General features: G+C 55.0%; 2 protein-coding genes across 5 annotated transcripts in view; one reads left to right on the top strand and one right to left on the bottom strand.

Annotated features, from left to right (window-relative positions):
• Nucleotides 1–2,690: 2,690 nt before the first annotated feature.
• MAFF (MAF bZIP transcription factor F) lies at nucleotides 2,691–12,779 on the bottom strand. Of its 3 annotated transcripts, none has more exons than XM_042947790.1 (3): nucleotides 12,668–12,779; nucleotides 3,411–3,476; nucleotides 2,691–3,143 (listed from the first exon to the last, which is right to left on the bottom strand). In XM_042947790.1, exons 2-3 carry the CDS (start codon nucleotides 3,444–3,446, stop codon nucleotides 2,691–2,693), a joined length of 489 nt encoding a protein of 162 aa, XP_042803724.1. In that variant the 5' UTR covers nucleotides 3,447–3,476; nucleotides 12,668–12,779. The 3 variants fall into 3 exon arrangements, with proteins under 3 accessions (XP_042803724.1, XP_042803723.1, XP_042803726.1); XM_042947789.1 differs by lacking the exon at nucleotides 12,668–12,779 and adding an exon at nucleotides 11,738–11,964; XM_042947792.1 differs by lacking the exon at nucleotides 12,668–12,779 and adding an exon at nucleotides 3,866–3,894.
• A 9,651-nt stretch (nucleotides 12,780–22,430) lies between these two features.
• PLA2G6 (phospholipase A2 group VI) overlaps nucleotides 22,431–26,827 on the top strand; it is a 59,740-nt gene continuing 55,343 nt past the window's right edge. Inside the window, exons 1-2 of one of the 2 annotated variants that reach the window (XM_042947787.1) lie at nucleotides 22,444–22,470; nucleotides 25,859–26,154. The gene's annotated coding sequence lies outside the window, so the exon portion shown is untranslated. Of the gene's footprint in view, nucleotides 22,471–25,858; nucleotides 26,155–26,827 lie in introns of both variants that reach the window. The other variant, XM_042947786.1, reaches the window with a different exon arrangement.

Below are 26,827 nucleotides of genomic sequence, written 5' to 3'. Positions count from 1 at the left end.
TCCGGGCTCCCACCGGACCAAGTGTCTCCTCCTCCTCCAGCCGGTGGGACACGGTGGCAGCTTTGGTCCCAAGGGGTCCCCCCTCCACCCCACAGGGCTGGTGCGTGCAGAAGCTCCCCCTTCTGTCAGCCAGCAAAGCGGGGGGGGGGGGCCCAAACGCTGGCAGCCCCATTCCTGCAGGTTCCCCCCAGGGGTTGAAGGGATTTCCAGGGCAGCTGTTCTTCCCAGGCTATCTTCCTGCCTCCCTGAGCCCACCCTCCACCGCGGGACCCTAGGTACCTCCCCCTCAGGGTAAGGAGGCCCGGAGCAGGGCCCGCTGGGCATTGGGCTACCAGGCCAGGTGCCTAGCCACACGGGGCACCACCAGCCTTTGGGGAGGAGGAGCTGACCTGCTGACAGGAGCGCTCAGGAATGCGGCGTGGGTGGGGGGACTTCCCAGCCAGCCACTAACCTCCACTTGTCCCAGCCCCTGGCTTCCTGCTGCCCTTTCGCAGGCCTGAGCTCAGCTTGGCTTCCGGGGGGTCAGGGATCAGGATCGAGGGCCTCAACCTGAGAGGGGGAGAAAGGCCCGAGGTTGGAGCCAACCCGTGTGGTTCGGCCCCTCCCCGACTTTCAAAGCGGGCAGCTCCCCCAGACGTGTCCTTCCCCGAGCCCAGCCCTGCCATCCGTGTGGACAGAAATCCTCCTCGCTGCAGCTGTCTGTGCCGCTGGAGACGTTTGCTCTGCATGTTCCAGCCTGCAGCCCCCTCGGGTGCCTTCATCCTGCCCGTGGGCAAACCCAGGCTGCAAGAAGCTAAGTAAGTCACCAAAGGTCACGCGGGTTCAAACCCCGGTCTCCCTGACCCCTCCTTCTCAGGGTGACCCCGAAAGGCAGGTGGATTGGGTTGAAATTAACGACAGCGAGTTCGGAGCCCAAGACGACACACAGGGTTGCCTTTTCGGCCTGCAGGCTGGGACTGAAGAAGCCACTTCTCTCTCGGCCCCCCTGTGCCTTCCGGAACATGGGGAAAATATTTTCTACTTGGCTGTAGAAAATCAGACCTCGGTGGGAAAGTGCTGGAAAGATTACTCTTAAATCCGGGAATTTTCCTCTGGGCGGGACTGTTTATTCACTGAAGGGATGCCAGGGAATTTAACCCTACATTTCATTGTCCTCCTGGTATTTTCTTCCCCTGGGAGGCTCCAGGCAACCAGACGGAAGAACCAAGGTTTTGGCATCCGCCTGCCCTCTGAGCTCCCAGTGCTAGTGAGCGAGCGAGGGCTGATGGCGCAGTTTCTTCACTTGCGCGTTGGAGCAGAGGGTCCCGGCTGGGGTTGAAAGCTGGACTCCAGCTTAGGCCCCTCGTTCGGAGCCTCTCCCACCACCCCCTCCCCCAAAAGACCATAGCCCAGAGACGTATACTTCTCCGTGGAAAAAGAGAACTCGACTTTATTCAGAAAGTCTACAAAATACAGAAGGCGGATAAGTCGCTTACTGTAAGTCAGAAAATAAATAAATTCTAGGGGCCGGGCGAATTTTTTGCGTTTTTTTTTTTGTTTTTTTTAAACATTTCTTGGTCGTTGCCATCCGGCTTTCCCTAAATATAAGATAAAATGTGATTTATTTGCAGATATAAAATATAAAGTCCAGCGCAGGGCCACACACCGCTTTTCCCAGGGAGTGGGTGCTAGGTTTCTGGCTGGGGAGAATAACTTAGATTCGTGCAATAAATAAACAGCGGGGAGGAACAACCGTATTGTGGGGCGGGGAGGGGGGGAGAGGGAGGCGCAGGGAGGGTTGGGGCTGGGGCTGGGCTTCCCAGGAGAATGGCAATCAACGACAGTGGCCAGCCCCTAAGCCACGGTGGACATTCCCAGGGGGAGGGGTGGGACCCTTCCCTTCTCAGGACCCCCACCCCTGGCTGCAGGACTTGAGCATCTGTCTTCCCACCTGCCACAGTGGGTGGTCACCTCCTTGGTCCCCCTTCTCTTTGGCTGGCCAGCTCCTTCGATCTCTTCCATCTGTATCACCTTCTCTGGCCTTCTACTTCTCTTCCCCTAACTCACAGAGGCGGCTCCCGGGTCAGGGAGGCCCTTCCATCACCCTTTCCAGTCCGTGTCCACAAGCCCCCTGCCAACCCCCGGCGGGATCCCCTGGCTGGAATCTCGGGGCAGCAGTAAGAAAGCCTAGCTTTCCCAGCTCAACCACCAAGCACAGATGGCCTTGGGCACTGGCATGTCTGCTGAAGGACGGTGTCCCCATCTGTTAACTGACCTTCGCTTCTCAGCCCCGGGAGAGGACATATTCCTAAATCCTGGGGGGAGGCGGGGCTGTGGCACGATCTGAGCCAACAGGTTACACAATGAGGGGTGGCCCTCTTCTCCCCGACAGCCCTTCTCTAATCTGCTCTGTATTCCATCCTCCCAGTCCAAGAAGGCAGGACTCTCCGCCAAAAGAGACCCCAGGCGCCAACCCCACCCTACCATTCTCACCAAAGGTGCCCCACCCCAGGGCCACCTATTGGGTCCCGGTTATAGGGGCTACAACGAGGAAGACAGCAGGCTCGGGAGGGAACATGTGGTCACCACAAGAGCTGGTGGCTGCAGAGAAATGGCACCAAGGGACAGAGGCCACGCTTAGGCACTTTGGGAAGGAAGCGGGGGGTCGGAGGGGCGTGGCCTGGAATGGGCGTGGCCGGGCGGGGCGGGCACTAGGAGCAGGCGGCGGGGGCGGGGCCGGGGGCGGGGGCGGAGGCGGGGCCCGGGCCGGGGGCCGACTTGACAATGGTGATGACGCTAGCTGGCGCCACGAGCGCGGCCGGGCCGCGGGTGGCGGCCACCGAGCGCGCGAAGCCCTGCAGCGCCTCGCACTTGCCGCGCAGCGCGTCGAGCTCCAGGCGCATGGCCGCGTTCTCGCGCGCCAGCTTGTCCACCTCGCGCTCCAGCTCCGACTTCTGCTTCTGCAGCTCCTCCTTCTGGCACACGCGCTTCACGCGGCAGCTGGCCGCGTAGCCGCGGTTCTTGAGCGTGCGACGTCGCTGCTTGAGCCGCGTCACCTCCTCGGCCGAGAGCCCGCGCAGGTGCCGGTTCAGCTCGCGCACCGACAGCCCCATCAGGGCCTCGTCTGACAGGTGCGGCGTGTTCTCGCTCAGCTCACGCTTGATCTGGGGACAGCACGTGGAGCGCATGGGGAAACTGAGTGACCTGCTCGCCCCCCACCCCCACCCCCGTCCCCCACCCACCTCCCTGGGCACACAGCCTGTGATCAGGCCTCTTGCTTTCCAGCCCACGGCCCTTCCCGGGGCCTCACGAACACCTGAAGCCTGCTGAGCCACCCTTGAGGATGCCAGTAACTGACGAGGCAGTTGGGATGGGCCAGCCTAAGCCGGAAGCGAGGGGGAGAACAGGGACAACAGAGGCAGCATCCTCACCTTCAGGGCTTTGCTGGATAAGGGGTCCACAGACATGTTTGCAGAAGGTGCCCTCTGGGCTGAGACCTAGGAGAGAGAGAGGAGACCGAGGTTACTTTCTCTTCTACTTAGAATAAAACTCAGACTCACTGCCTCGGCATTCAAGGCCTCTGCTGTTAAGGAAGTCCTGTCATACCACCTTTCTCTGTCCCAGGGGCCCATTCCAGCCTCAGGACCTTTGCACTTTCTGCTCTCTTTACTGTTCTCTTGCCTTTCATCTTCCCATACCAGCCATCCTTCCACATGGGGTCCAGATATGTCTATTTGATTGTTTTTAACTTCTCACTGAAGTATAACCTACATACACCAAAGCACCCAAAACATATGTGGGGCACCTGGCCGGCTCAGTCCGTAGAGTATGTGACTCTTGGTCTCAGGGCAGTGATTTCGAGCCCCACGTTGGGTATGGAACTTACTTAAAAAATAATAATAAATAGGGGCGCCTGGGTGGCTCGGTCGGTTGAGCATCCGACTTGGGCTCAGGTCATGATCTCGCAGTTCGTGAGTTTGAGCCCCGCATCGGGCTCTGTGCTGACAGCTCGGAGCCTGGAGCCTGCTTCGGATTCTGTGTCCCCCTCTCTCTCTGCCCCTCCCCTGCTTGCACTCTGTTTCTCTCTCTCTCTCAAAAAGAAATAAACATTTAAAAATAATGAACAATATAAATAAAGAAACTTAAAAAAAAAAACCAAAACACCCAAAAAAAACATAGTCCCCTCCTCCCTCTTCCCCAGCCCAAGCCTTCCTCACCAAAGTTTGTCTTGGAGAAGCTTCCTCTGCCCGGCAGCCGCGAGCACGAATTCAGCACCACCCTGGTCAGACAGGGCAGTCGTACCTCAACTGAGGAGGGGCCCAGGGGCCTTCAGTGTATCCTCCATAGGCCTGAAACCTCCATGTTCCTTCGGCAACTATTTATTGAGCATCTACGGTATGCCAAACACTGGCACTGGGGAGATATGGAGAATGCATTCCGGAGGCCAGTGCCCACGAAGGTGACGGTCTCCCCAAGCCCCCTTTTAAAACAGCAGTCCTCTCTGTCCCTGCACATCGGATCTTCTCCCCCATTCGTTGTTAGCCCGCACTTCCTCATCTGTTACCACCCACAGGGAGGCAGTGGGGGGGGGCGGGGGGGTGAGGAGCACAGAGGACAGGGCGGGAAGACGCCCTGTGACCTCAGATGCAGCACCCTATCAGATCTCATTAGTAGTACCCAGTATGACCGCAAGGGCAAGTGAGGGCAAGCCCTGGTTTCTCGAGCTTTCTGTGGGACACACCTCACAGCCTCAGCTCAGCCTCTGATACCTTCCCACGGGCCCCGAGAAACGCAAGTGCCTGGACCCGGGTGCCAGACACACCTGGAGATTTTTGATGGCGGTTCCACTCACTACCTCCGATTCTGGTAGATTGGGTAACTGTTCTGTGCCTCAGTTTCCCCCACAGAGTGTGTTAGGTCACTCATGTTACTTCTCCCTCGGGACCCTCCAGTGGCCCCCATCTCTCTTGGGAGTCAAAGTCAAAGTCATCACGATGGCCCACAGACCACTGCGTGATGTGGCCCCAGCACACGCTTCTGACTTCAGCTTCTGCTTGGCTCCCCTTCCCTTGCGCTGCTCTAGCCACACCCTCCTCCTTGCTCTTCCTCAACAAACCACGCCCACTCCTCCCCAGGGCCTTTGCACTGCCTGTTCTCCTGGCCTGGCTTTCCCTTCCCCTAGATGGCCACAAGGCTTGCTTCCTCACCTTCGGGGCTGTTTTCAAATCTCATGTTCTCACTCCATTTAGAATTCCCAGCCCTGGATACACGCACACACACACACACACACACACACACACTCTCTCTCTCTCTCTCTCTCTCCATTTCCCTTTCCTACCTCACGTTTCTTCATGGTACTTTCCACTATATGGAATTGTTATGACATCTATTGCACATATAGGTTCAGTGTCTGCCTCCAGACCTCCTCGTGCCTCCTCGTGCTGCCATTGGAGCGCGAGCTCCACGACAGCAGACATTCTGTCTTGCCCTCTGCCTGCGTGCCAGTGCCCAGGGCCTGGCACACAGCAGGTGCTCACGTATTCCTGCCGAACTACCGTTGGAACTCTCACTGTGACTCAGGCCGACGTGCAGAGAAGCCCCAGGCTTCTCTGGAGCCCCCCAGCAGCTCCTGGGGCCCGTATAGCCAGGGGCTCTGGCACCCCGGAGGGAAGCAAGGAGTGGGACAGGAGGGGGAAGGTGGCACTTGAAGAGATCCCCTGAGCGGGGCAGCCACCGTGGCCGTTGGGCTGGGAGGGTCCTCAGAGCCACCCAGGCTCCTTGCGGTGTAACTGAGTTCCAGAAAGTCCCAAGTAGGACCCTGGCCTTTCACCGGCACTATCCTGAGACCCTCCTACGCCACCCCTGCCAATCCTGCCCTTCAACACGGGCCTCTTAAATAGCCTTCCCGCCACACACACACCGGGGAAGGGCCTAGAATGCTTCTCTGCTGGCCTCCGCTCATCCTCTTCACAGCAACTGGAGGTTCTTTCCACCGGTGACTGTGACCACGTCACCACCCAGATGAAAACCTTCCATGGCCCCTTACCATCCCTGAACAGGGTCCAGGCCCACCTGCGTGGCACCTGAGGCCCGTCTGCCATCACTGCCCGCCCCCATCTGGCAGCTCAGCCACGCGGAGTTTCTTTCACTTCCTCCCTCCCACACCGTATGGCCCCTGGGCAACCCCACGCCCCGTGACACGTCTCCCCCTGACTTTATCTGGCAGACTCCTACTCATCCTTCTGCCCTGGGCCCAGACAACTCCTCCTCCAGGAAGCCCTCCCTGATCCGTAGACCGTCATGGGTGCCGCCCACCCTCGCACATCCCCCCCCCCCCCCCCATCTTGTGATCGTCTATTTCCTTGTCGTCTCCCCATCTGACAGGGAGCTCTGCGGCAGAAACGGGGCCGGAGCAGTTCTGGGTGCCGAGGCCACCAGCCCCGGGCCCCGCAGGGAGCAGGCGCTGGTGAGACGTGGGTGGGTGGTCTGACACCACGACCCGGCTTGTCAGTGTCCGAAGCGAATGCCAAGCCCGAGCCTAGCTGAACACTGTCCAGGAGAAAACCTCCCTGTGCCCGTCTCCAACTCTTCCTCCGTTCTACCCGCCACCTTCTTCTGCCTGGCAAGAATAGTACACAGAGGCTAGGGAGACGGGAAGGGAGCAGAAGGGATTCTGCCCTCGCGATGCTGGGCCCCCAGGTGGGCTATGGGAAGGAAGGAGCACCAGAGGGAGTCGAGCCTGGGTTTGAGTCCCATCTCTGTCTTCTCCGGGTTGTGTGGCCTCGGGCAAGGCACTGCACCTCTCTGGGCCTCCACTTTTCCTACTGTGGGATCAGAACGATACCCGCCGAGCAGGGTTTTGGAGGAACCAAGTGGTATAGAACGCAGAGGTCAGTGAGCACCTGGGGGTCATTAGAATCGCTGAGTCCGTCCAGGAGGGGTCCGGCTGGTAGCCCGCACTGGGACCTTGCTTTGACTCAGGGTCCCCAGGCCGGCTGGGGTCACACGGGAAAGGCCCTGGGAGAGCATCCAGCCCTGCATCCTCACTTCACCCACGAGGAGGTGGAGACCCACGGAGGGGCATCTCTTGCCTGAAGTCACACGGCAGGTGAGTGGCTGCCTCCCCCCCAAGTTGGCGGGGGTTGCGGGGGCCGGATTCTGAACACGTGTAAAGGACCCAGAGCTGGATCCGGACCCCTTTCAAACCAGCATCAGCCTGGTCCTCCTGACGGCTCTGTGAGGTAATGCCCAGAGAGGTCAATAGGGTAGTGCAGGGTCACCCACAGAGAGACCTGATAGGAGAGGTGAAGCAGGTTAACTGAGAGCCCGTTGGGTGCCAGGTGCTGAGCCCTGGGTGCTGTGGCTGATGCAGAACCTCGGAAGCACGGCCTGACCCACAGACAAGAGGGGAATCTCTGGGCCTTGGTTTCTTCACTTGTAGGGTGGGGACAATCATAACAGTCTAAGCACGTAAGATACAAGAGACTTAGACAAGGTCAGGAGCTGCAAATGGCTGGCTTACCTCCCCATCGCCCCCACCCCCTCCACTCTCTCTGCAGGCATCACTAATCAATCACAGCACTGTTCCCCCACTGAGCTTTGGCGGGGGGGGGGGGGGGGGGGGGCGCCTGGGTGGCTCAGTCGGTTGAGCGTCCGACTTTGGCTCAGGTCATGATCTCGTGGTCCGTGAGTTCAAGCCCCGCGTCGGGCTCTGTGCTGACAGCTGAGAGCCTGGAGCCTGCTTCAGATTCTGTGTCTCCCTCTCTCTCTGACCCTCCCCTGCTCGCACTCTGTCTCTCTTTCTCTCAAAAAATAAAAAAATAAAAAAAATAACAAATAAACATTTTTAAAAATTAAAAAAAAAAAAAAAAAGACAGCCTCAGAATCCTTCTCAACACGGGGCGACTGGGCGGCTCAGTTGGTTAAGCGACTGACTTCGGCTCAGGTCATGATCTTTCACTTTGTGAGTTCGAGCCCCACATCGGGCTCTGTGCTGACAGCTCAGAGCCTGGAGCCTACCTCGGATTCTATGTCTCCCCCTCTGTCTACCCCTCCCCTGCTCATGCTCTGTGTCTCTCTGTCTCCCAATAATAAATAAATGTTTTAAAAAATTAAAAAAAAAAAAAAAAAGAATCCTTCTCAACACAACACACACCCAAGAGGCAGAAACTGTCGGCCATCCGCTATTCTATAGAACGGCTGAAGTTCCCATCCACTCAGCTGACTGGGATTCTAAATACTTTCAGTTTCTAGGGACACTGTGAACCTGTTCTTCCCTCTTCTCCTCCTCCTTCTCCTGCTCTAGCCTCAGCCCCTTCAAGCAAATCCTGGATGTCAGCAGAGGCACCTTTGTTTGCCCAGGAATGTCCCGGCTCAGCAAAGTCAGGTAATCGCAGAGGGAAAGTCACAAGAAGGGGGAACTGTCTGATAACCTCAGGCTTTCACTCTCCAAGCCCAGGCCAGGGGTCGCAGGGCTCTAAGCCAAGGGGCGTGGACCCTCCGCCAGGCTGCCTCGGCCAGTCTGGGGGACCCTGGGCCGGAGACAGCAGCAGGTCCAACCAGCTCTGTAACTGAGGCAACCGAGCGACTGTTTGATGGCAGTGATGGGCTGGGACCCAGGGGTCCCGGTTCCCAGGACCCCCAGCTCGGGGCCCTTTCTTCAGTGCCGGCCGCCACATCTCCCCCCACCTCCTCAGTTTCTCCTCTTCTTCCCTCGGAGGCCAGCAGAGTTGACCTCCAGGGTCTGCAGGTTCCCAACATTCTTTGGGAGGCATGAGAATGAGTTTACTCTCGGGGATTGATTGACAGCTGCCTCGCCCAGTCAGCAGCTGCCAACCCTGCTGCACCCGCCCCCCTCCCGGGCCCCCTAGTCCACTCCAGAGACATCCTGCAGACGGCCCACCCACTGGCATGGGCTCCTCTCTGGCTGCTGAGCCATTCTGCTTCCTCTGTGAGGACAGAGGGAAAAAATGTGTTTTCCTGGGCCTTGGCCGCCAGCGCTGGTTGGAGCCTCCTCCCTGCTGGAAGCCGAGCAAAGCTGGGAGAGCCCAGCACCCCATGGAAGCAGGGCCCTTGCATTCTAGCTCTGGTTCTGCCACCCCCTCACGCTCACCAACGTGACTTCAAATCCGTCCCTCCCCTCTCTCTCTCTGGGCCTCAGTTTCCCAACATGCCGAACTTCCCCCAAGCCCAATGTACCTCCCAGCACTGATGATTTGGGAGTTTTATAGAGTGTCAGATTCTGGTCCAGAATGGAGCTCCAAAACCACCAGGAGAGCGGACGCCCTGGGAAAGGAAATCAGTGAAGGCTCCCTGGAGGCAGGGGCATGAGAACACAAGCTCGGAGACCATCGGCCTTGACCATTCCTCTGCTCCACCTGCATAGCCAGGGACCACTTCCCCTTTCAGCTGAGCCAGGACTGTAGCTGCCTCCTCGCGGGCTTCCAGGCTGGCCTGCCTCCACTGCCGGCCCTGCCATCTGTCCCGCACCGAGTGATGCCCAAGGGTCTGCTCACTTTTGAGAGGCGGCTTCAAGAACCCTATAGCCCACTCGGGCTCCCTGCTTCACTGGAAGTTTCCCAGGCCTTGTTTTCCAAGTGCTGTGGAGTTCTTTCGGGACACGGGCCTAGTGTTCATTCCTTCATTCAATCAGCAGCCATCCAAGAAGCACCTACTCTGTGCCAGGCTCGGTGCTGGGTCCCGAAGGCCCAAAGATGAATCACAGTCCCTGCCCTTAAGGGCCTCATAGACGACCATCAGGCCATCTGAGAACCCAGCTCGCTGGTCACCTCCTCAGGGAAGCCTCCCTTGATTGCCCTGGCTAAGTCGGAGCCCTGTGTATATGCTTTCAAATCACAGTGCCTTCTGCCCCGGACTACCCGTCTCAGCCATGGTTCCGCATTGAGTTTGGTAGCTCTTCCTTCAACTTTGGCTCCCCTCCTCGATTGGAAGCTCCAGAGGGATCTAATTTGCTCACCATCTCATCCCCAGCATCTGGCCCGTGACAGGCTCCATCGCTGGGGGGTGCCTGGTTCCTGTGCTCCTGGCTGCCGCCTCCCTCACCCAAACCCTATACTCCTGGACATCCCTGGGTCCAGCCTGGGGCTGTTGGCTCTTCTTTTCCTCCCATAGGCTGCATGTGGAGGCTGCCACACCCCGCCCCACCCCACCCCCTTCTGCACCCATCCTGCCACCCTGCATGTTGCCTAGTCCCTGCTGCAGATGGAGATACTGAAGTTCTGAGCTGTGGAAGCAGGGCTCACCAGGGCTCAAAGATTCAAGGTTAAAAGTTCGTCCGGTTCCTCACCCCCTCAAGCTCAATCACTGCCCCCCCACCCCCACCCCGCGGACGATTCTGAAGCCCTGTGGTGGGAGGGGGAGGGCAGAATAGGACCAAGGACTCCCTAGACCCCATCCCGTTCCACGAGGCTGATGCGGACGGGGGTTGAGTTCCGGGCCCCACCCCTCATACGTTGTTCAGGACCAAGATCACCTGTTCCACTGCCTGTTGACCATGCCTAGCCCAGGGTGAGGACTCTGGGTCCTAGGCCTGGCCCAAGCCCTCAACTAGCTCCTCAGGTCCAGCCATCCATAGGTCTGACTAATCCCACCTGGGAACTGAAACCACCAGGAGAGCAGAAACCAGCTCCACCCCATTCTCCTGGTCTCACCCTCCCCAACCCAGCAGGTACAACCTCCAGAACCAGGACCAGCCAGAGGAGCCACCAAAGAGAGGAAGCCACGGATTCCTTCCTACTTCCCAGCTTTGTGGTGGGTTTTCAGGCCCTTCCTGTTCCTCCCGAGAGGGAGGGGATGAGCAACCCCGGGGAGATGAAGGAGAGTCCCTAGGGTCTGCCTTCCTGGGGCAGCTGGAAAACCTGGGGACAAGGACAGAGGCATCAGGGTGCTGGGGCGGGGGGGAGGGGTGGCCCACTCATCTCACCCCCCAGCCCAGCCGGATGGGGCCTTTGATACTTCGCCCCACCCTAGGGCTGCAGGCGCCGGCTCTGGGCGGGGGACAAACACCGCAGTCACATGGCCGTGTCCCTGGGAAACTCCGGGGACAGCCAGGGCCTGGCCGAGGGCTGGACGAAAGGGGACAGCCGAGGGAGAATTCCCGTACCCCCGTGTGACCTTGGAACTGGCCACTTCCCTCGGTCGGGTCCTTATTCCACATTTATTCGTGCGGGCGCACTCTCTCCAAGGCACACACAGGCCCCAGGGTCTTCACCCCCCTGGGAGCGCGCGCGGCGGACACACCACACACACACACACACGCACACGCACACACGCACGCACCGGGCAGGATACGCGGGACACTGGCCCGGGAACACATACGCACGCCCGCCTTCGGACGTAAACAAACCGCGCACGCACTGCTCGCGGGCACCGGTCCAGGGACTGTTCTCACCGAGTCACGTACGTGCACACACCGCCCCCGGTCCCGCCTGGGCGGACGCTGACGCTCGTCGGCCTGCGCTGCCCCTTCCTGCCCCGCTCGGCCGCCTCCCCGCGCGCTCCCCCAGAAGGGGCCCGTCACCACCACACCCCGCCAAGCTCGCCTGGGCCCCGTCTCGGAGCTCCCGGACCTCTGGCCCCCGCCCCCACCCCCACCCGCCAGCCGTCCGGGCGAAGGACACACCAAAGCGCCGACGGAGCGGGGCCCCGGCCGCCCCGCCCCGGGCACGTTCCCGGGCACGGAGACCCTGCCGCCTCGGGTTTCGCGCGCCCGTCCCCGTCTCGGACCCGCGTCCCTCACCCGCGGCCGCTTCGCCTGGCGCCCCGTGCACGCGCGGCTGCCGCTGCCGTCCCGGCGTTGCTGTCTCGGCCCGCGCCCTCCTCCTGTCCGATCCCCCTCCGGTCCCGACCGCCGGTCGCTCCGAGCCGGGCTCCCGAGAGCGCAGCGCCGAGTTTTGTTGTGGGGCGGGCGGCGCGGGGGGCGGCGCGGAGTTGTAAGGCGAGCTTCCCGGAATTACTCACTCACAGGATTCCTTTCATTCATAAAAACCCAGTCATGCGGTGACGTCACCGCCTGGCGGCCCCTACGGCCCCGGAGCGGCCTCCCGGCTCTGGGCCCCGCCCCCAGGCGGCCCCGCCCCGATCGGGCCCCGCCCACGCAAGGCCTGATCTGCGGGCCCCGCCCCCAGGCGGCCCCGCCCCGATCGGGCCCCGCCCACGCAAGGCCTGATCTCTGGGCCTCCGCGAGGCGGGCGTTCTCAACCCCAGTCAGAGGCGGCTGGGTGCGTTCACGTGATACCTCGCGAGAGCCGCGTGGGCGGAGGTGTCATTTGTCTCGTTTTTGCAGTCGACAGCCCCGTACCTCTTCTCCTTTCACCCTACACCCTCTGCCTTGATCTCATCCAGTCCCGTGGTTTTAAACGCCATCCATATGCCCGGGATCCCCAAAGAGCTTCTGCGAGTTCAAGACTGCCCACTCTGCACCTCCACCCGGGTGCCAGAGGAGGACCGCAAAAATCCAATTCCTGACCACCAACACTGCCTCAGCTCCCCCCCACCCCCAGACTCCCCGATTTCAGTTGTTCAAGCCCGATTCTAGGAGCTTTGCTCCATTCCTCTTTCTCCTTTCCTCCCCACCAGTCAGGCTGGCTCTCCCTCCAACGCCGCCGTGCATCTGACCGCGCTAGTCCATCCCCCGTCCCCCCACCTGGTCCAGGCACCCTCAACTTACCTGGACAATGGCAGCAAGCTTCCTGATGGCCTCCCCACTTTGCTCCCAACGGCTTTCTTCACGCACCAAAGTTCTTCTTAAAACAAGGATCAGATTGTTTCACACACTTCCTGCTCTCTGGCTTAATTCCCTCACCGGCTTCCGTTGGCATTTGAAATATAAACTGTACTCCTCCTTTTGGTCTCTAGGGCCCTAAGCCATCTGACCTCTACCCAATTCTGCAGCCTCACCTCCTTCCACTCTCCCCTCACGCACTATTCTTCAGTCACACTGCCCTTCTTACTGTTTTTCAAACACGCCTAGCGCGTTCCTACCACAGGTCCTTTGCACAAGCTGTTTCCTCTTCCGTTCGCTGCCAGGCTCTTTCTCATCTCTCAGGTCGGCTTAAATGTCACTGTCTCAGAGAGGCCTTTCCTGACTGCCCTAGCTAAAAGAGCCCCCACTTCTGAAATAGGTTTTTATATTACCTTAATATCTCCTTAATTTAATTACCTTAAATTACCTTTATATTACCTTAATAAGTAAAATAAGGTGTTACCTTGCTTATATAGTTGCTCACTATTTAATGTCTGTCTCCCCAACCAGAATGTAAGTTTCTTGTCTACCTTGTTCACCACTGCATGTCCTGAGCCTAGAACAGTGCTCAGCACATAGTGAGCCCTCAACAAACATATACTGAGGACATATACGAGTGGAGGCTCAGAGAGAGAAAGTGACTTTCCAAAGTCACCTAGCTAGAAAGTACCAGAACTGGAATTTGAATCCAGACCTGATTGATTCCTGGCCCAGACGTTTGGCACTCTACCCAAATGAGTGGGTCCCAGTATAAACGGGAGGGATGTATTCAGTGCCTGGAGCTCCACTCAAAAGGGGCAGTTTGGGGGGCACCTGGGTGGTTCAGTTGGTTAAGCATCCGACTCTGGATATCGGCTCAGGTCATGATCTCATGGTTCTTGGGATCAAGCCCTGCACTGGGCTCCAGAATGAGAGAGCCCTTGTTATGCCTTCCCACCTCTGGGTCCAGGTCCATCTGGGATGGGGACAACTACCTCTCACTTCCTGAAAGCCTTGGGTTTCCAATGCAGATTGGCCCACTAGCTTCCCAAGTGACCAAATGTTGTGGCGAATTTGTCTTGACGCTTAAAGAACCACACCCCCCAACAGATTGCCCACTTGCCCTACATTTGCACGTCTCACAGAGCCCCTCATGTTACCCCTGGGGTACAAAAGTTCTTCATTTTACAAACTGTGCCATTGTGGCTGGTGGTCTTTCTCTCTCCCCACCTCCGTTTTCTAAGAGCATCTCAAGAGCTGAGGCCATAGTAATGAATGAACTAGCGAATGAATCCCCGATGGCCTTCATGACACCCCTGGACATCATGCTGCCTGAAGCCTTTGCTCCCATCCCCAGCCTGCCCTCGTCAGGGAGTCAGCACTTCAGTGCCCACACAGCAGAGACTGCTTCCCCGAAGACATGGTTCCCTTTCTGGTCAAGGTCGAGTGACAATGTCATTTTTTATTTTTTATTATTTTTTTGCTAATTTTTTTTAATGCTTACTTGTTTTTGAGAGAAAGAACATGGGCGGGGGAGGGGCAGGAAGAGAGCGGGAGACCCAGCATCCGAAGCAGGCTCCAGGCTCCGAGCGATCAGCCCAGAGCCCGACGCGGGGCTCAAACCCACGCACCGTGAGATCGTGACCTGAGCCAAAGTCCGAGGCTTCACCCACCGAGCCATGCGGGTGCCCCCAGCAACGTCGTTTTTAAAAGCAGCAGCTCTGTGGCTTGAAAGGGGGCTCCCACAGGACAAATCTAGGACAATTTCAACATCAAAATAAATAACAGTAATGATGATCAGAAGCCATTAAATAAAAGGAGAACCGATGAGTCTATACTAATGTGAATAAATGAATGAATGGATAGATGAATGAATGAATAAATAAATAAGACAAAGCTCCTCCTTCCAGTAGAAGGAATGACAGGGTGAGAAAATGACCATTAGGCAAGCATTCTAGTAACAATGGATTCCAAGAATCGTCAATGGATATGAAGATTTGATGAGCAGCGTGAAATTGCGTAGTCTCCAAGAATTGCCCTAAATATGATTTTCAATTAGAAAAGGAACGATAGTAATCCTACCGTGGAGAAACCTGGCCGATACGACTTTCACGAAGTGATCAAAGTTGCTATCTGCAGTGAGGGGACAAATCGACACGTGCATCCCCTAAATGATGCACTGAGAAGGACGCGGCATCCAAACACTCCTGGTGAATGTGATCGTGGCCTAACGCTGAGAGACCGGCCGTTTTAAAGAAATGGCGAGATCACGAAAGACGAAAAGAGAGGGTAGCTGTTCCAGGCTGACAGGAGACACGGCAACCGGCAACCGAAGGCGGTGTGGGGTCCAGGATTTCCTGCTGGTATGAAGGACGTTGTGAAGAGAGCTGGTAAAACCCCGGTGAGCTCTGGAGACCAGCTAACAGAATCTCACGGGTGTTAATTTCCTTCTCCTTGGGGTCCTTGTCCTGCCGTCAGGCAAGAGAGCGTCCTCGATTTTAGGAAACACGTGTGGGCATATTTGGAGGTGAAGGGGCTTGCAATTTACTCTCAGATGGTTCAGAACAAGACAGAAGGGAGTTAGAAAGTAATGTGATAAAATATTAACAGCTGGGGGATCTGGGTGAAGCACATACAGAAATTCTGTCATTCCTGCCATTTCTGTTTTAATACCATTTTTTTCCTTTGTTTGTTTTTCTCTTTTCCTTTTTCTTTTCTTTTTCTTTTTCTTTTTCTTTTTCTAAAAGTAGGGGCTCTCAGGGTAGTCTGCCAGCTTCAAATCCTGGCCTCCACCCCTCCACGGGCTGAGTGACTTAACCTCTCCCTGCCTCACTCTCCTCCTTTGTAAACTGGGTTTACAAATAGTGCCGACTTCATGGGTTGAGGAACAATGTAATGTGTTCACACTTAAAAGCATGTGGCCCGGTGCCAAGTGCGGGATAAGAGACTGATAGATATATTGGGTGAGAGAAAGATGAGTCCTCCGGAGTCCCCTAGAGGAACCTGCTTCCTCCCTGGGCGAGTGACACAAAGACAGCGAGGACCCCGCCCCCGGGGCCAGAGACCCCACCTCCTGCCGGCCGGCGGGGCGGGGCCCTGTTGCCAGTTTCTAGGGAGGGAGCATTTCAGCCAGCTGAGTCAGGCAGAACACTGATTGCGAAGCTCAACCCCCCTGTCGCCTGGCCAAGACACCAAATAGCACCCAAGCACATCTCCGTGGGACCCCAGCCCACAGGGCGTGCCTCGCTCAATAGCAGGTGCGCGGTGACAGCTTGACCCAAGCCGGGCTCTCAGCTCACTCGCACCCCTGGCTGACCCCGATGTGGGGCATTCCTCGCTCCCAGCCTCAGTTTCCCCATCTGCAGTGACAGCCTGGGATTAGGTCAGTGATTTTGAAACAATCTCAAACCCACTAAACTTTCTTCGAAGGAAAGTTGACTCTGCCGTGTGGGTCCCACATTGTAAAACAGCCTGGAGGCTCACTGCCCAAGGGGGACCGGTGCTGGCTTTGAGACTCCCGGTTGGTTGGTCGAGTGTTCTCTGGAGGTGCTTCCTGTCCTGAGATTTGATTTCCAGGCCCCTAAGAGCTCCTGTCCCTGGACACTGGGGCCTTCCCAGCCCCCCTTGGGCGGGGGGCAACCCTCCATCAACTGAACCAGGTGCCGCATTTTGGGTGCATTCCTCTGCTGGGTGGGAGTGATGTCACGGGGATCATTTCTGGCCCTATGTGCCAGGCACAGCACTAAGTGCCTCAGACCTGTTTGCACGGTGTATATTCCCCGGATCTTTTCTCCCACTGCTAAATCCACCAACCATTCCCCCCCCCTCCCATCACCTGTGCTTTTATCGCATTTCAGTGTCTTTATAACTTCACTTTCCTTCTCACAAAAGCCCTCCACGTGGCAGGCGGGCAGTGGGGCACAAATGATCAGCCTCATTTTAAAGGAGAGGAAACGGACCAGTTTACGGGTTCACCAGCTGCCCAGAGGGGACCCCGTTGCTGGATGTGCCGGGCCTGATTGCCACAGGTCCTCTCCCCCATTTGAGCAGCGAGGTGTTATCATCGCCAGACGAGAAATCGAGAAATCTGAATGCCAGGAGGGGAGGCAAGACCACCAGCCCAATATCCACGCATCCAGTCGGTGGCAGAGGAGCCATCCCCCCCCCCCCCCAGCTCCCGTCCACTCTCTCAGCACCGACATTTTCCCCAAGCGGCTGACATCACCAACCCCCACCCCGCCCCCACTTTTTACCCCCCCATCACCCCAGCCCCCAGCCCCCCCTTTTCTTCTCTTTTACAGCCAGATCTCTCTCGCCCCCCTCTTTCTTGCCCCCTCACCTCCCCAGGACCTCCTGGTTACAGAATCCAGGTTCCCTTTCCGTCCCAGTCTTGTCCTTGGACAGCATTTGACCGTGTGGCTCCCTCCTCTCCGTTTTGAAACACTCTCTCGGCTCTGCCTCTAAGGCTTGGGCTTCCCTTCCTACCTTTTCAGTCTCTATCCCTGCTTCCCCATGAGCTCAGTGATTAGTGATGCTCTGAGTTGGCCTCTGCCTGCTCTTGCTGTCCCTGGGGAATCTCATTCCCCTTCAAGATCTCAGGGGCCATCGGTGCTGATGACTCCCAGCTCGTGGTTCACGACTGCGACATTCCCTAGGCTATCCTGCCTGGTCCCGTGGCACACGATCCCTTGTCATTTTGTGATTTCACCAGGAAAATCATATTTGCCTATAGTCCAGGGTTTTGTCACAATAAACAATGACCTGTGTATCTGGGGCAAGTGTGCATTAAATTGTGAACTCTAAGGACAGGAACAGAAGGACCTTTCGTGTCCCCACCCCACCAAGAGTGAGGCTGTGCACGTAGTAGGTGCTTTATCCGTACTGGCTGGAGAAACTGAAGTGAGGAGCCCAGGAGAAAAAAGAAAGGGAGGAAGACGTTGCACACTGTGACCCCCGAGACCCCCACGTTAGACCCCCATCCTGAGAGGCTAGACTCCGCATGATCACTGGCACAGGTCCCACATCTTTGCCCGAGATGCCCTCTGCCCAGCCTCTGCAAACCCTCACCAGCCTTCAGGATCCAGGTTCAGGCTAACTTCTTGTCAACGCGTCCCTGGCCCTCTGGCCCTGAGGCCACGGTCTCTCCTGTGAGCCTCTGAGCTGGGCTGAGGGGCCCCTAGAGCCGGGACGTCCTGGCTTAGCTGGCCAGGACCGGCTTTCCTCCTTGGGATGGGAACACACGTAGCTGCACAGCCCAAGGTCACCTGCACTCATTTCCTTCCAGAAGAGGGCACAAGCCCCGATGCCTCCCACCCCCCCACCCCCCTGCATCAAGTCGGAAGCCATGTAATTGGTGTAATCATTACACAGCTGCCTGTGACCTCTGTGCCCTCCAGTCACCTCTCTCATGTAATCAGGGGGATTTTTTTTTTTCCCCACGTCAGTTGTCTGCTTGTAACCCTTCCGGGGCTCCCACTGCCTGCAGAACAAGATCCGTATCCTCAGCCTGGCACTCGAGACCCTTCACGATTGGCCTCTGTAGCTCACTGCCCACTCACCTGCTCACACATCAGATTCCAGGAGGGTTCAGCCTCTTGCAGTTGTCCCAAACGATCCGCACAATCTTATGATGTTGACTTTTGCTCATACGGTTCTTTCCATCTGGCATGTTTTTTCTTTCTTTCTTTCTTTCTTTCTTTTTAAAATTTATTTCTGAGATAGAGAGAGACAGAGCATGAGCAGGGGAGGGACAGAGTTAGAGGGAGACACAGAATCAGAAGCAGACTCCAGGCTCTGAGCTGTCAGCACAGAGCCCCACGCGGGGCTCGAACTCACGGACCGTGAGATCATGACCTGAGCCCAAGTCGGTCGCTCAACTGACTGAGCCACCCAGGCGCCCCATGTTTTCACTTTCTTAACCCAGCTGGCAAACTCCTATTCAACCTTTGAAAACCCACTTAAGAACGGGGGTTAGTGGAGGCACCTGGGTGGCTTGGTTAGGTGTCCGACTCGGCTCAGGTCATGATCTTGTGGTTCGTGGTTTGAAACCCTGCATCGGGCTCTGTGCTGACAGCTCAGAGCCTGGAGCCTGCTTTGGATTCTGTATCTCCCCCTCTCTCTCCCCTCTCCTGCTCACTGTCTGTCTTTCTCTCTCAAAAATAAATAAACATTAAAAACAAACAAACAAACAAACAAAAGAACAGGGGTTAGTAAATTTTTTCTGTAAAGGGCCAGGGAGAAATATTTCAGGCATTGTGGGCCCTATGTTTTCTGTCACAATTACTCAAAATTCTGCCATTGTAGAAAGCATAGGCGTGTGAATGAATGATGTGGCTGAGTTCCAACAAAACTTTGTTTGGAGGACCAGGTGGTAGGGGGGTTATTTTGCCCGCCCCCGTTCAAGAATCATCTCACAAAGCTTCCCACTGGACAGACCTCACCAATGCCTTCTTGCAATGCCCTCTACACCTTACGCATTCTATCATGACACAAACCCCAACCGTAATGATTCTGCGGTCGTGGTGATTGGATGGGATAACGGGCCATACCGTCGTCTCTCACGCCAATTTCTATAACAGCCTCCTCACTGGCCTCCCCGTCTCTGCTTTGCCCCTTATGGTCTAATCTTGCCCGAACAGATAATGATCTGTTAAAATGTAAATCCAATCAGGTCACTTGTGCTCAGAAAATGCTCCCGTGGCTCCCCATTTCCCGCCAAGTGAAAGCCAAAGTTTTGAAGCAGGGCTCGATCCCACGACCCTGGGACCACGACCCGAAATCAAGAGTCAGACCCTCAACCGACTGACCCACCCAGGTGCCCCTTCCTTAGCTTTTTAATTATAAAAATGTTCAAACACACAGAAAAGGGAGGGATTAACACGACGGCACTCATATACACAACCCCAGATTCAACATGCAAGGTATTTGGAAAGATGCTAATAACATCGTGACACTTCACCCGAAGACTCTAGCAAAACGCACTCCGTGTTTGGCTTTATCTTATCATCTGTCTTCCCACCACAAGACTGCAAACAGCACAAGGGCAGGGATTTTTACCTATTTTGTTCACTGTGGTTTCCTCAGCACCAAGAACATTACTTGGCACCCAGCGGGGACGTCTACAGAGTAGGGAAAGAAAAGAGAAGACAAGGTCCTGATTCTGCTTCTGCCTTTTATTGATGCGTGACTTGGGACATCATTTCGCACTGCAGAACCTAGGTTTCAGCAACAACAGAGTAGGGGGCGTGCCTGGGTGGCTCAGCTGATTAAGCTTCCTGGGTCTTAAATTCCACTCAGGTCTCCATCTCACAATTCATGGGATCCAGCCCTGTGTCAGGCTCTGCGCCGATAGCTCAGAGAGATTCTCTCTTTCCCCCTCTCTCTCCGCCCCTTCCCTGCTCATGTGTGCGCTCTGTCCCTCTCACAATAAATAAATGAGCATTTAAAAAACACAATAAAGTGGAGGATAATAGTAACTACTTCTCAGCATTGTTGCAAGGATCAGACAAGGTAAGGGTGGAAAACTGCACCATTTGGTAAATTTCAGTTACATTTCCATCCAACTCTGAGGCAGAGGACTTGGTCTAGCCTGATTCTCTGGCTTCTGGGCTCCTAGAAAGCAGACCTTTTGCTCTGCGATGTTTGCAGCTGCCAGCCCCACCGAGATGTTTCTAGCACAGCCCCTCAAGAGAAGTTCTTGGCCCCAATGCAAAATCCAACAGAAACCCAATGGAGTCCATTCCCTTGCCTACTCATTTGCCCCCGGCCCTCCCATTGCTTGATCATTCAGTGCTACCTAATCATCCCCTATACTTCATCTCCTGCTTTATCCACTCCTTTAACAGTTTTCACCGGAAATACCTAGAGGAGGGGCACTCGATCTCATCAGGCCCTGAGATTCTACTTTGTGAATTTCTTTCATGGATCTCTGAGGGTTTCTAACAATTGATCCGGCCTCCCTTGGCCTTTTCTGCATTTCAGGTTCGGTTGTGCGTCTGCGTTGCCAAACTTGTCTTTCAGACCCACTTTGAATACCCGAGTGGGTGTCTGCTGAAGAATGGGACTCGTCCCTCTGAACCTACATGTTTTCTTGGGTCAGATTACTCCGCAGAGGGAGGAATGCCTGGCCTTTTGCAAGCTTCCTGATAACCATCGCCCTAACTCCACTTGTGTGGGGCGTGGAGAGCAAAATATTTGCAGTGAGAAGTCTGAGTCTTCACCTGGTTCTCTCGACTCAAAGCTGAAACTCTTGAGCAAAATTCAAATTGTGGTTTAGGGACATTTTCTTCACCTGTAAAATGCAAACCAGAGGAACTGCAGGGGCACCTGGGTGGCTCAGTCGACTGAGCGTCCAACTTGGGCTCAGGTCATGATCTCATGTTTTGTGGGTTCAAGCCTGGCGTAGGACTCACTACTGTCAGTGCAGAGGCTGCTTCAGATCCTCTGTTCCTCTCTCTCTCTGCCCTTCCCCTGCTCGCACTGTCTCTCTCAAAATAAGTAAACTCAAAAACAAACAAACAAACAAAAAAACAAAAAAGAAAAAGAAAGAAAGAAGGAAAGAAAGAAAGAAAGAAAGAAAGAAAGAAAGAAAAAGAAAGAAAGAAAGAAAGAAAGAAACTACAATTCAGAGATGATGGATGTGAAGTCAAATTATTTTGTAATGGGTATTAGTTCACGTGATCTGCTTGGTCACAAGCAAATCTGTCACTACAACCCAGGCTCCTCTCTTCTCTTCTGTGTCCCTTTCTCAGCATTACTAATCATAACAACGACCATTTGTTGAAATTCCACTATGTGCAGGCACAGAGATTAATTTATCTCCAGGTCACAACATACTTATTAAGGATGAGGAGTCCACAGAGACCAAGTCATTTGCTCAAGTTTCTACTAAAAGATATTTCCCGAGATTAGCTTGCTATAGGGCTGCCAGATAACAACGAATATATATATATACACACACACACACACACACACACATATATATACATATACACGTATATATATACATATATATACGTATATATGTATATGTATATATATATTTTTTAGCACAAATGCACTTAGTGTTTTTTTATTTAAAACACACACACACACATATATATATACACATATACATATATACGTATATATATATATATATATACATATATATACGTATATATGTATATGTGTATATATATATTTTTTAGCACAAATGCACTTAGTGTTTTTTTACTTAAACTGAAAAAGTATTGGTGGTTGAGCCAAAATTCAAATTTAACTGAACGTCTCATATTTTGATTTGCTCAATCTGGGGGTGCCCCGGCAAAATCAAAGCAAGCTCCTCCCCGTGACGCCCTACGTCTCCCTGACACTAGGTTCAGACTCTAGACCTCCGGACCCTTTCCGGAGGCGGAAGGCGGAGAAGGCGGAGACTCCTGCCCCTCATCAACATGTCCACCAACGAGCCGGCGCGAGGACCTTCCGCCCCGCACAGACGTGGCCGCGCCGCGCCGCGGAGGATTGGCTCCAACCCAGGGCCCGGCCTTCCTTGGCGCTGGGAGCCCCTTCCATTGGGCAGTTATAAAACATGGCGGAGCCCCGCCCCCGCCTTCCTCGCACCACCCCCTCGCGGCGCGGGGGCGGGGCCGCAGCGGCGGCCGGGGTAAGGGTTTCGGTGATTGGCGGAGGGCCGTGGCCGGACCGTCACGTGGCCTCGGGCACGTTTGTTTGCGGAAGTAGGAGGAAGTAGATGTGCTGAGTAAGCCGAGGTGAGTGACGGCCCAGGGGAGGCGGGCCTTGAGGGCCCTTCCCAAACCTCCTCCGCGCCCCAATTTCGGTGGTCTCCACCCGGACCCTCCTTCGGACCTCCTTTGTGTTCCCCGGTTTTTAGTCGTGTCCTCCATTGGCCCTCGTGTGACCCCCTGAGTGCCCGCAACTTCCGCCCTTTGATCCTCAGCGTCCCCAACTTCCATCTGTGACAGCTCTTGTCTCATCTCGAGCTTGTGACACCCCCACCCCCTGGGTCGCCACCTTCGACCCTGGGTCTGGCCTTAGTACCCCGGTCTCCTGGATGTGTCTGTCCTCTATCCTGACTTCCTTAGTGAGGCCTTCCCCGTCTCCCTCCAGCTCTGGTGCCTCTCAATGCCCTCAGCTTTCACTCTGGGCCGCGTTGATTGACCCGTTTCCTTCCTGTGCCTTTCTCAGTGCTCCCGACTTTTCTGCCTCTGTATTCCCACTTGATTCCTCATTTCACCTCTTTTCTGCCTTTCTCCATTTGTGTCTCCCTTGTTGTCCATTTTACTCTCCCCCATTTCTGACTGGCTTCTCCTTGCTTGTTGTCTCTCATGTGTCTCCAGATTTCATCTGTCCCTGCTCCCCACCAGGTTCCCCATAGCTTCCTCACCCAGGGTCTCCCAACCCACCAATCCGTGTCCAGCTCCTGCTCCCAGAGATGCCCTGACATCTGGTGACAGGGAGTGCATGACCTGTATGACCATGCAACTGAGATGGGCAGGCCCGTGGGCATGGGACAAGGAGGGCACAGGGCTCAGGGATCTGTGCCCATTTTTTTCTTTTTTTTTTTAGTGGACTACGCATAAACAAATACCTTCCCTTCCCCTGAGCTTCTGGGTCTTTCCCTCACCTGCCCTTTCACCCACCCAACAGGATGTTAGGCAGGTTTGGGTTGGCAACACAGATGCCCCACCCTTGCGCTGAATGCAGTGTTTCTGTCATTGTCTCTGCTTTAAAATGTTCCTGGAGTGTGGAGGCTGTTTTCTGTCCCAAGTCTCAGTTTCCTTATCTGTGAAAGGGGGATTGTATTTCCTGCCCTCGGAAGGCTGCCGTGAGGTTGAAATTTTGAGAAAATGTAGCAGATGAAGCTTCGTCATCGGCACGGTCCTGTACAAACGCATGGGTTGGCTATTGTGTCATAGGCGGGAAAGGGAAAGGGATAAAAGGACAAAAAGCAAGGAGGGAAAGGCAAGTAGGAGGAACATTGTCTTTCATTTAGCATTTGGCCGTATTTATGGCTCATCTGCTGTGAGTTAGGCTCTTTTGTGTGTTGCTGCTTTTACCATCCATTCATTCCTCATTTATTGAACAACTATTTATGGACTGTTTATTATGTTCTGGGCTCCTCTTGACGTAGCCAATGTCATTCCTATTTCACGTAAGGAAGAGAGGCACCAGGTGTTGAGAGGAGACTGGAGTCCCACCCTGAATACCGTACTTTATAACGCCCGTGTGATTGCCCTGCTGGGCAAGGGTCACTCGTGTTGTCTCAGGGCCCAGGGCCCTTTTTCTCCCTTCTGTGGATTGCTTTCTCGTTAAGGGATAGCATCCTCAAAGGAGAATTTCCTTTTCACTCAGCAGAATGACGTCACCAAGAGATAGAGGAAGTGCTGTGTGTGGGTCTGCAAACATGTGCTGGGTGTGTATGAACGGGGTGAGGGGGTGTAGTGAAGGGACTGTGTTACGAGCTTCACTTCATAGAGGGTGGCTCCTGGGAGAACATTTTAATAGACCTGTGCCTTAAATCCCTCTTGTCTTTTCTGATCCTTCTTCATTTTTGCGGGCGATCTCATCCGGTCTCATAGCTTTAAGCACCGTCTCTACTCTGACAACTCCCAAATTTATGTCTCCAGTCCAGTCTAGGTCTTTCCCCTGGATGATAGACTCACCTTGCATATAATGGCTTGCCCAACACCTCAAATGGAGGCCTTTCCGAGTTAAAAGCATTCAGAATTAAGCTCCTGACATTCATCTCCTGCGCCCCCTTCGGCCCTGCCCCACCTTCCACCAAAATCTTCCCTTCCTCCCCGCCCCTTACTTTCCCATCTTTAGGAAATGGCAGTATCCTTTTTTCTTTTCTTTTCTTTTCTTTTCTTTTTTTTTTTAAATGTAAGTTTATTTATTTATTTTGAGAGAGACAGAGACTGTGTGAGCAGGGGAGGGGCAGAGAGCGAGGAAGAGAGAGAGAATCCTGAGCAGGCTCCACACTGTCAGCACAGAGCCCGACACGGGGCTCAAACCCACATACCGTGAGATCATGACCGGAGCCGAAGTCGGACGCTTAACCCACTGAGCCACCCAGGTGCCCCTTCTTTCTTTTTTAACGATATTGTTTTGTTTTGTTTTTTTGTTTTTTGTTTTTTTCTAAATTTATTTTTGAGACCGAGAGAGACAGAGCACGAGTGGGGGAGGGACAGAGAGAGAGGGAGACACAGAATCCGAAGCAGGCTCCAGGCTCTGAGCTGTCAGCACAGAGTCCGACGCGGGGCTCGAATTCACAGACCGCGAAATCATGACCTAAGCCGAAGGGGGACACTGAACCAAACGAGCCACCCAGGTGCCCCAGCAAATGGCAGTATTCTTCTTCAGTTGCTTAGACCAGGGCTGTGAGGTTATCCTTGAAGCCTCTCTACACCCTGCCGTCCAGCCAGTGATCTGTTAATGTTGCTCCTTTGCTCTAGGCCTTGCAATGGCTTCTCCTCTCACTTGTACATGCCTGGTGCTCCATTACCCCCCTGACCTCATTGGCTCCCTCGCTGTGCCCGGAACTCATCAGGCATGCTCAGCCCCAGGGCCTTTGCACTCCCTCTTCCTTCTGCCTGGAAAACTCTGCACCTGGGTGTCCGTACCATTTCTGCCCTCATTTCCTTTTAGTCTTTATTCAAGGTCACGTCCTTCGTCAGGACTTCCCCGGTCACCCTGTCCAAAATTTCAGTCTCTACCTCCACACTTCCTATCCCTCTTCTTTGGTTGACTTTTCTTCTCAGCATCTAAGTAGCACCTAAAACCAACGTATCTGTGTTGCCCATTTATCTTTTTTATTATTATTATTATTATTATTATTTATAGCTCTCTCTAAAATAGAAGTTCTAGGACAGCAGGGGCTTTTGTCTATGTTGCTCACACCAGCGGAATCTCTGCTGTTAGAACAATGCCTACCACAGAGTAGGGCCTCGATAAATATTTATGGAGTGATTCATAAAATGGGCCACCCTGTACCTAGGCACGAGCCCAAAGATCTCTTCAGGCGATCGGAGTCTCCCGTCCTTGGGAGCCCCAGCAACACATCTGGGGCAGCCCGCTGTCAGCTGTGGTCCAGCCAAGCAGAGCAACTGAAAACAGAAACCTTCTCCTCTCTTGAAGGGCGTTTGCCTCTGGCGCGTGTGAATGGCGTTGCGTTTTCAGACGGGAGCCTTAGCTTTCGGAGGAGGACAAGAGGTTGACCGTCGAGCCACTCGGCCACTTTCCGTTCAGGCTTTCTCCCTGGAGGCAGTTTGAGGATGACGAGATGGCGTGCCAGCGGCCGACCCCTTGGGTGCAGAGCCTGGCAAGTTACATAACGTCCTGCGCCTCAGTTTCCCGTGCGCAACGTGGATAGAAGTGCACCTTCTCTTAGGAGAGTCGTGAAGATTAAATGCGATAATTGCCTCAGCCACACGGTGAGGTGCTGGGTGCCCCGTGGGTGCTGAGTGCACGTGGCAGTGTTGTTTCCTGGGTACAGGGACGGGAGCCAGCTCTCCCCGTTCCTCGCTCACATCAGGGGTTTGGGATGCACTGGGATCAAAGAGAACATCTGGAGGAAACTTTTGGTTTGGAGGCAGCTTTGGCGGTCCAGAGCCTGGAGGGGGGATGGAAAGAAAGGACATTTGACCTACCCCTACTTTCATCCAGTCTTGTCTCATGCACTAATGGAGCACCGACTGTTTGCAGGCCCCGTGCGTACCGCAGTTCAGGAGTCCAAAGAAGAAGGCACGAGGGGCCCCCCGCCTGGGTGGCTCAGGCGGTTAAGCTTCTGACTCTTGATCTCAGCTCGGGTGTGGATCTCAGGGTCGTGAGCTCAAGCCCCGTGTTGGGCTCCGCCTGGGGCGTGAAGCCTACTTTAAAATTAAAAAAATTAAATACAAGGAGAAGAAGCCATGAGTCCAGCCACCAGGCAGTACCTCCCACTTCTTTTCTCTGGGCCTCGGTTTCCCTGTGTGCCAGACAGGGACAGCACCCGCACCTTCCTTCCTTCACGGGTGTTTGTGGGCTTTGGGACAGCCAACAGGGGTGGGACATGTTTGCCAGCCATAAAGTGGGGTGGTCTCGTGAGAGGGCCTCATGAGGCGGTGC

Source organism: Panthera leo, chromosome B4 (genome assembly GCF_018350215.1).
Source record: "Panthera leo isolate Ple1 chromosome B4, P.leo_Ple1_pat1.1, whole genome shotgun sequence".
Classification (NCBI taxonomy): domain Eukaryota; kingdom Metazoa; phylum Chordata; class Mammalia; order Carnivora; family Felidae; genus Panthera; species Panthera leo.
This window is presented reverse-complemented; position numbering and strand designations above follow the sequence as displayed.

Bases quoted from the DNA above. Each gene is read 5' to 3' on its own strand.
- MAFF (XM_042947790.1), bottom strand. From the start codon at position 3,446: ATGTCTGTGGACCCCTTATCCAGCAAAGCCCTGAAG. The intron at 3,144-3,410 runs GTGAGGATGCTG...TGCTGTCCCCAG, and splicing joins TATCCAGCAAAGCCCTGAAG to ATCAAGCGTGAGCTGAGCGA.